Source organism: Garra rufa, chromosome 6 (genome assembly GCF_049309525.1).
Source record: "Garra rufa chromosome 6, GarRuf1.0, whole genome shotgun sequence".
NCBI classification, from domain to species: Eukaryota; Metazoa; Chordata; class Actinopteri; order Cypriniformes; family Cyprinidae; genus Garra; species Garra rufa.
This window is the reverse complement of record NC_133366.1, coordinates 195,109-204,358: the sequence shown is the minus strand read 5'-3', so window position 1 is coordinate 204,358 and position 9,250 is coordinate 195,109. Positions and strand designations below refer to the sequence as shown.

Sequence of the window (9,250 nt, the reverse complement as noted above, 5' to 3'; positions counted from 1 at the left end):
TTCATGTTTCATTTAAAATTCTTACATTTGATCTATACATTCTATTACATAATATGAAATATGAACAACTGAATTAAATAATGTTAGGATTGTTTTGAGAGTATTGTTGAGATTGTTTTAAGTATTTTTTAAATTACACAAGAAATTATGGGGTGGATTATACTTTTAAACCAAATTAAAACACCAGTAGGTGACGGCAAGTGTCTAATGAGTGAGTTGTTCAACGATTCGCTGTTCGATTCGACTGATTTATCAGATGTTTGTGCATTGGATAATGAAACTTTGACTCAACTGATTAGTTCAAGACAAATTACAAAACAAATTACTCAGCAATGAATCGTCTGGTTGCTCTGAAATGCGCTTTGGGTTAGCTGTCTTATTTTTGCTGCTGAAATAGAACTGAACGCTGAATGATTCTCCGCAATCTCTCATGAAATCCGCCGTTTTTTTTTTTTCTGTAGAGCCGTTTTGAACTTATTGTTTGAATGCATTCATTTACTTAATTCTTGGACTGAAAAGTTTAAAGGGGTTCACCGGTTTAAAGATGCCACTTTAAGGTATTGTTTTCATTATAATGTACTGATTCAAATCGGTAATCAATAATTATTTTTTCATCTGCGCTGACTCCGGAGCGGGCGTGGGCGCGTCAGGCGCAATCATTAAACATATTTAAAAGGAAGCCGACGCCAGGACCGCATCACATTTCTATCCACCTATTTTTATGCGCATTTTGGAATATCGTATAAAAATCTCTGGATGGAAACGCGAAAATGCGCATAAATTCTAAAAATGCGCATAAAAACACTTGTGCGCACAACTGAGTAGGATAAACTTTTTATCCGATAAGAATAAATGCGCATAAACTACGATGGAAACACTTTTACCGAATAAATTCCTCCATGCGTATAAAATCATGTGACTCTGCACTGATAGAACGCCATAACTCTACTAACCAGCAGGCCCATCTTGTCTCACAGCATCAGAAATGTTGTATTGGTCACATTCTGAAATGTTTCCTTCATCAGTTTCGTCACTTGCCCACCAAGTTTTGATTTTTTCATAGTAACAAAAATCATTTAGTTCAGTTAGAGAAACAGTGCAATTAAAAACTGAACACGGCTGCTCAACAGTCGCATCACAGATCCGCGGCTGGAGTCGAGTATATTTTGGATTTTAAAAGGCCTGTTGACTGTTGCCGTTTATCTAAAAGGTGATTTTGGAATCTCATTGGAAGAACATTCAGTTCTTATTTATTCCACCGTGTTTGCTGATTTTCAGTAGGCCTGTTTTTTATATATAAATAGGCTACACTTTGTGTAAGTTATTTAACAGTTGTTGTTTTTTAATAAATTAATAAGTCTGTGTTTAATATAGACTAAGTGAGTTAGTCGTACTGTTTTGTTGTCGTCTATTCAATCAGTTGACGCCGAATTTGAAAGTAAAAGTAAAATGCTCACTGATCCCTTCAATTAATTATATTTATATGAAAATTATTATTTTCAGTGACTTTTCCTAGTTTTATTAGCGATATTTAGTGGAAATTTGTCAGCAAGTGATGACTTTGTTCTCTTTGTCTTGTTGGTTGAAAACGCTGCTTTATGCGCAAATGTTTATGTGATGTTCCAGTTTTGCGCATAAGTTAAATTCGCATTTATGGATGGAAACATAGCTAGGGTCTTTACTCTGTGTTTATAGGGAATATTTGCATTTATTCACATGTGATTGAATTAGCTGTTCATGTGGTAGAGTGTCGTGATTTTGGTTTGCGTTTTGGTGTTATTTTTTGTTTTTGATGTTTTAATCTGGTTAGGGTACTTGTGTAGCGTTAATGACGTGTCGAGTCCTGCAATCTATGTGCCGGGGCTCAGCCCCGGATGGCCCCGGCCCAATTTAATCCCTGTATAATATATATATATATATATATATATATATATATATATATATATATATATATATATATATATATATATATATAGGGTTGGGTTTGGTGTAAGGGATATTTCCAACATGATAACGACAAGCCCTGGACATCAGAATTCTTAACAGCCACAATACGTACATCAAGCAGTGTAATAAAACGCAGCTTGAACGTGTGTTTTAGCGACACTCTTTGGACATTTGAAACTGCCATGGAACATTCAGTAAGGTACGTAATTACAGTGTTGCAGAAATGTATAGAGGCACGGATTTACAAGAAGCCTGAGTTGTGAAGTAGCATTTATGATCGCTGCTTTGTTTACCAGGGAAACCACTATATTTATGACGTTCCAAATGTGCCTTTTACTGGCAGAGGAATGCGCATTTTCCCTTCTGCAGTTTTTGTTCAGACCAATGCAAAAATAAGCCATAACACAAACACAACCCCTTTTTCATCCCTTGCTTTAAAAATGTATAAAGGCTTGATTGTAATGTTTTTAACTTTACAATTTATTTTGTTTTTGTGAAAACCTGTATCTCAACTGTATTTTTCTTGTTCTGTACATGACACATGTAGAAACATTGGACACAACTATGGGACACCAGTGTGCAGCAGCTAGCATCACAATGAAAAAAGGAACCTCAAGATCTAGGCAAATGTGTGCAAATGTATAGGGCCCCATTCCTAGATTTTGCCTGGAGCCCACAAATTGGTAAATCTGCCCCTGATACTGACATCATGTGATGACTTGGTATTTCAGTTTGTTGGTAAATAATTATAATCTACAAAATGAATACTGTTGACTGCACACATTTAGACTTGTATAATTTTTCATGGAAGTGAAAAGTAAAATGACGCTATCATCAGAAATGTCACACAAATAGTTGGTTTACCTTCATTTGTTCTTTTGAGAAGTCTAAGGAGTATTTCTTCAGGATGTCCTGCAATTCATCCTTGATAATCTCCCATAATTGTTGTTTCTCAGGCTCTGGAAGTGGATGACATGTTATATTCTCAGTGTAAAAATAAATAAATAAATAAAATAATATATATATAACCAATTTAAATAAATAATTTGTTATACTTAGTTTGCAAACACAAGCAAATATTTTTATCAATGCATTTATAGTAAATATGTACATGATGCGACATTTCAGAAAAGTGTAGCTTATGTTTGTGTTCATTTTACTACTAATATAAATTCTTCCATACAGAATTTAGGCTGTATTGATATTCAAGCAGTGGGACTAGTTTTAGGAGATTGTGCAGATGATGTTTTGACCCTCCACTCCCTTTGACGTAGTTCCTGTGGGTGGATTTTTCTCTTTGAATAAAGCAGGCTCGTTCGATCCTGTCTATCCTATCAGGTTTACTGTCTTTGCATGACAGGTAATGTGATGACAGGAGTTTAAAGACTGGATATAATGTGTTGCTTCCTTTTTAAGTAATCTACATGCTTACCTATTTTGAAAACAGAAAATGACTCTAAACACAAATGAACATTACATTTACATTCACACACAACATATCTGTCTTCCCTTACCTTGACTTGCTTCATAGGACTTTTTTAGATCGCAGAGACTCTTCCTGTGATCGGAGAGTGTTTTTCTGGTTTGTTCAGATGGAGGCATCTTCTCTGTTATTTTATTTTTGTGGGTTGTTAAAAACTCAGATGAAACAATAAAAGTCTGTCTATCTGCTTACAGACTGCACAGCTCCAGCCGTTTAACTCGCTAGAATACATGTTCAGGAAAGCCTTGTCATTATGAGGGTGTGTCTCAGACCAGACTGGTTTCATTGTTTCAGTGTAGGTATTAGTGCTTAACATTTACAGGCACAACACATACATGTGTGCACATTTTGATTTATACCTAAATGTACAGTTTAGATACTGAAACATTTAAAAGGTAGAAAAAAGACAACATATTTACAAATAATAATAATAAATATTTACAAATATTTTATATTATAAAGATATTTGTGTCAATGCACTTCCATCATTTTATTGATAAATGGTGTAGGCTTTTAGATCTCTTAACCTAAACATAACCTTGTTATAGTAAATATAAAAGGATGTAAATATATAATAGGTTGAAAATTACAGTTTTAGTAACAATAGCATTAAAAAATAAGTGCAAATAATAATTAATTTATTGCAAAAATGTCAAAAGCAGTGCCAAAATGAGAATCACAGTTATCTCTTGCAGATACAAAGCTGTGAATCACTGAAAATATTTTTCTGATTATTATCCCCAACCACTGTGCATGCGTTTCTCATTCAATGAACACACGCTGCATCTGTGATGAAGCCGGCGAGAGCCAAATGCTGCTTTTTGGAGAATGCATTCCAGGCCTCTTCATATGCCTTCATCTGATCAATTTTTGAAGGAAGCATAGATGTATCCTTCACTGCCTTTGCTATCACACAATCCAGTGTTAAATCCATGAAAGGTGAGCTAAAAAAAATAAACAACTTTTTGTATTTGGTGTTATTTCTAGTGAGAAATCAGTATGTTTTGAAACAGTTCACAGTAAGCAGATGAATTAATAGGTGAGGGGATCAGGTTTAAAAGGTGTATGACAGTCTTTGCGAGTCTGGATCATGGCTCATCGCGTTGTGTAAAATTTAATGGGAGAAGTGTCAAACAAATCAAAAATTATATTTTTTAAAGTAAAATCATGAAGAATTTAGGTCTTTCACGAACTACCATACATAATACTGTAAAAAGATTCAGGGAATCCAGAAAATCCCAATCTGTGTATGACGAGGCAGGAAACCTGAGGAGAATGTGCGTGACCTTTGAGCCCTCAGGTGGCATTGCATGAGAAGCCGTCATGCTGCGATGTTAAATCTAGCCACATGGGCTCAGGAACACTTAGGAAATCCACTGTCATTTACCACAGTCTCCCAAAGACCAAAGGGTCCATCCAGACTTTCATCAGTGATAGATGCAAACCCAAACGACATGGGGGTGCAGCACAGCAAACATCATGAGTGACTAGAACATGTGATATGTGTGAAGGTACTAATAATATGGAGGCATATATTGTGATCGTACAAAGACATAAACACTGTCAGTAAAATAGGTACAGCTCTGTCACTGAGGCGGTACCCAAAGGTAAGTGGAAAGGTACCAATATGTACTTTCAAAGTACTAAAATGGACCTTTAAGGGGGAGGTAAGCAAAGGTGGGTAGTCCAGGGGTCGGAAAGTAAAAGTCCTGCCATATATTTGTTCCACCCATGAACTGATGAAATGATTTCTTCTATTCAAGTCTCAAGTCAAATTCCAAGTCCTCAAAGAATTAAAGTTAATGAGATAATTAAGTGAGTAATTAAATGATGATTGAGCATTAGTGATGAACACCTGATGTTACTGTTAATTACAAAGAATCAGATGTTGATGTTTTATTAGTTATAATGATGCTTCCATCATGAAGATCAGTGTTTGCTTTAGTTGGGCTCCTGGCCCTTTTTGTAATTTAAACTAATCTGTTTATAAATAATTGTGATATTGATTTACAGAAGGGCTGAACATAAATATAAAACAAATTAATTTGGTTAGCACAAACAGCCATGATCTCACTTGTTACATCACCACAGACATAGATGTGGAGAAAGATCTAATTAAACTTAAAGGTCAAGAGTCCAACTAAAGCAAACACTGATCTTCATGATGGTGGCATCATTTTAACCAATAAAACATGAGGATCACAGACTACTGAGCAGCTGAAGTTGTGTATCAGGCAAGACTGGACAAAGATTTTGCATGGAAAACTCTCTTTGGAGTGTGTTGCAGCCATCACAATTTTTTATATTTACAAAATATCCCAATGTCCCAACTTTTTTGCAACTGGGGTTGAAAATGTTTATTTTTCTTTTTGATGCATCGCTGGTGTTTGCTTATGTCCTCAATTGTAAATTAGTTTGGCTGAAAACTGTGAATGAATGTAAATATACATGTAAATGTAAACAAACATGCTGTTTGCCTATTTTAACCTCCATAAATTGTGTTGAGTAAGGTGTGATGAGCATAAATGTTTGAAATATGTTTTATATGAGTCAGTTATGATATGTGATATATGATATATTCTGTATGAAAATGCAGGATATGTGCTAGTTGATAATGGATAAAGTGGATTGGATGGCATCACAATAACATTGTACAATTTTAAATAAGCAAAATACAGTGCAGTTTATATTTTAAAGGTCGTATTATCATTATTTTCCTTTTTTTCTCCTATAGTAAACTTTTTTTGTTTTTTGTTATTGGCAGAGCAGTTTGATTATAGGACATCTCTATGAATTAGACACTGGAATATCATACACCTTTATAAAAGATACTTGAAAAAAGGCAAACAAATAAGAGACATACAATAACCCTACCCCTTAAAACTTAAATCACAGATAAGCAAGAAAAAAAAAAATATTTCTAATACCATCGGCAAGAGAAGAGAAGACTGTTCAGAACTGAAAGTGAAAGAGAGAAGAAAGACATGGATAGATGTAAATTCAAGTATATTTTGTCCTTGGTCAGTTTTCTCACTTGCCCTAAAGCTCAGTGTTTTGCATGTGATTTCCTCAATGGCCATACATTTCCATCAAGCTGCTTTGGCAGTCAAACTTCTGATACTGTAGTATGCAATGCAAATATTTACTTTATGTTCCTGAGGACAAATGACTAGTGTTTGTATTGGTTTTGCTCATGATTATACATGCAAATGTAAACATGAGCTGCTGGACACGTTTGATCTCAATAATTGCTGTCATGTCACGCATCTGCCCCAGTCTCTTCTTAATGAATTAAGAATTAAATGACAGCCTCGGAAATATGCCTTAAATGTTGTTTACATTATTTTTGGTTTTATTTAATGATTATTATCAAGAAAACATTACTTACGTTATTAAACAATGTCGTTTTAACAAGAAAAGATCCCGTTATTACGACATAGCTGAGTGGAAAAAATATATATGTATGTGCAGCAATGCATCACTGTAGTAAGTCTATAAAATGGAGTAAAACAAAATGTAATTTCGCTATGCTCACTTTTTACCATGTAAAATTATGGCAAAGCTTACCATCTACTGAAGTTTGACTTGAATTCTGATACACATGACTATTTTCTGTTTATCCAAAAAAAAAAAAAAAAAGTGTTTTCCATTTCGTTAGCATTTTAATTTAGACGTTAAATCTCTGAGATCTTGAGAGATTCAACATCATCTTTTATTTTAGCTGATTTCATCTAAGGCTGTGGCTGGAAGTCATGAAGGTTCAGTGGAAACATCTTTTGAACTTTAAGTGATCAGCTGAATCTCATTTTCAGTAAAAGTAAAAATGCAGTCTGAGCTGATTGTTGTAAAAAAAACCTGTTTGTTGTAATGTTTGTGCTGAAAGAAAATGTTCTCTTCCTCTCTATGTTATCATAATTGTTTGGTATTATTCTTATCTCCTTTGACAAGGAAACTCTTGAGCTGTTTGTTTCACGCTCGTGTTAACACTGATCCTGTTAAACACAACCAAATTCTCCAGGGTTGAATGAATACTGTTTCCGTGTATGATTCCACACATGATTAATCTAAATTTAAATATATTCATTTTTTTTTTTTACCTTACTCATAGCAAAAAAAACAAGTGTTTAACTCTCCCAGGAGTTTATTTGAACCCATGCACAAGAGCGTAAAAGTGTTAAATTAACACAACATTAAAATTACTGGGATAATTTGTAATTTATTAAGTGATGATTGACAGCTTGTAAGAAATTCTTCAAAAGCTAATACAAAAGATGGACAGGATCTCTTGTTGTGGAATCACAAGTCTGGTACTAAATGTTCACAATAACGATTTGACTGAATTCATTTAGAAACTATTCTTTGAATTATATTTTCTTTATTGGAAATGTAACTCTGGTAATAGACTCTCAATGAGTTCAATGTTTCAGATCAAATAATGATTACATTAATGCATAATGTTGTCTGGTTGTTTTACCTCCACCAAACAAAATCTAATGTTAAAAAACTTGGTATAGGTTGGTAATGGTGAAGAACCCAACTAATGCAAACACTGACCACTATAATGGTTGCTTAAGAATTGTGATTTTCTCCTTTTGGTGATTTTGCTTGTTAACATCAGACATCCTCAATAATGTTCAATCATCACTTAATTAATCACTAATTATCTCATTAACTTTAACTCTGCTTCAGTAACAATTTCACACTCTTAAGCATGAACTCAAACTCCTGGGAGAGTTAATTTATGGGCTTTTTTTTGCTGTGATAGAATCTTTTCTTCTAAGAGTGTATATTTAAAAATGTGTCAGAATTGAATCACCAAAGCCTTCCTCTGTAAAGCATACATCTAGCTAATCAATGCAAAACTGAATAATAACAATCATCATCATCATGATCAATGGTATTCATGTCTTAGTCAATGACAACCAAGACAAAATAATGCAAGACAACCAAATCACTACAAACAACACTCATGCCTATCTCGCACTATTGTCAAGTGACTACTGCATAGCCGCCAGTGCATTGATACATTGAACAATCAGATGTTTTGTATTTTTCAGTTAAATAAAAAGAAATTAGACATCAGTCTAGTTTTATTGAGTTCAAAGAACAATACAATACAATACAAACCTCATTTTGTTAAAGGAGAAGTCCAGTGTGATATTGCCCACTCGACTTATCGTGACTAAATTCAAGATGGCGGCGACCGCTACATTTCTTGCAGTTACTGTCTGTATAAATCTTCTCGATGTCTCGAAACGGTGATTTATTTACATGGCTACTCCGATGCCCTATTCACCCTCATTGACAACCTGTTGTGAGCATCGGCTAACTAACGCCAGATTTCGGACTACAGGACACAAACCGAGATGAGATATGCAAGGTACGTTCACACTCGGTATCATGATTCAATACACTTTAGAGCAATATCACACAGGACTTCTCCTTTAATGCGTCCACTGATGTCATTTTGCAAATGCTTCTGTGTTTAATAATGTCTTTGTAAATGAATTCTATGTTTGTTATCTGAGCCGTGTCTTCTGTAACTCTTACATATGCCTTTACAGGTTTATGTGCAATTGGTTTTATTTTTTAAGCACTATAGCATAATGTGATTTCTAGCCACGAATGGAATCAATATTTGGTTTTAGGGTGGTAAAAATATTTTATTTACATTGTACACCAAAGCTTTTTACAACACAGCTGTCAGTGAAATGATCTCATATTTACTGAGTAATACAGGCCATCTCTGTTTGTGGAAGGATGTGTTCAGAGGCTTTATGGATGGAGAGTCAATATTAGTTGATTCATTATGATTACATT

The 9,250-nt window shown here is 34.3% G+C and overlaps 1 protein-coding gene across 1 annotated transcript in view; it reads right to left on the bottom strand.

The window, feature by feature from the left end:
* LOC141336248 (deoxynucleoside triphosphate triphosphohydrolase SAMHD1-like) overlaps window positions 1–3,549 on the bottom strand; it is a 20,688-nt gene extending 17,139 nt beyond the window's left edge. Inside the window, exons 1-2 of the mRNA XM_073841800.1 lie at window positions 3,462–3,549; window positions 2,812–2,906 (exon numbers count right to left, since the gene is read on the bottom strand). Of these exons, the coding sequence (XP_073697901.1) occupies window positions 2,812–2,906; window positions 3,462–3,549 (183 nt within the window). The remainder of the gene's footprint in view (window positions 1–2,811; window positions 2,907–3,461) is intronic.
* Window positions 3,550–9,250: the final 5,701 nt, after the last annotated feature.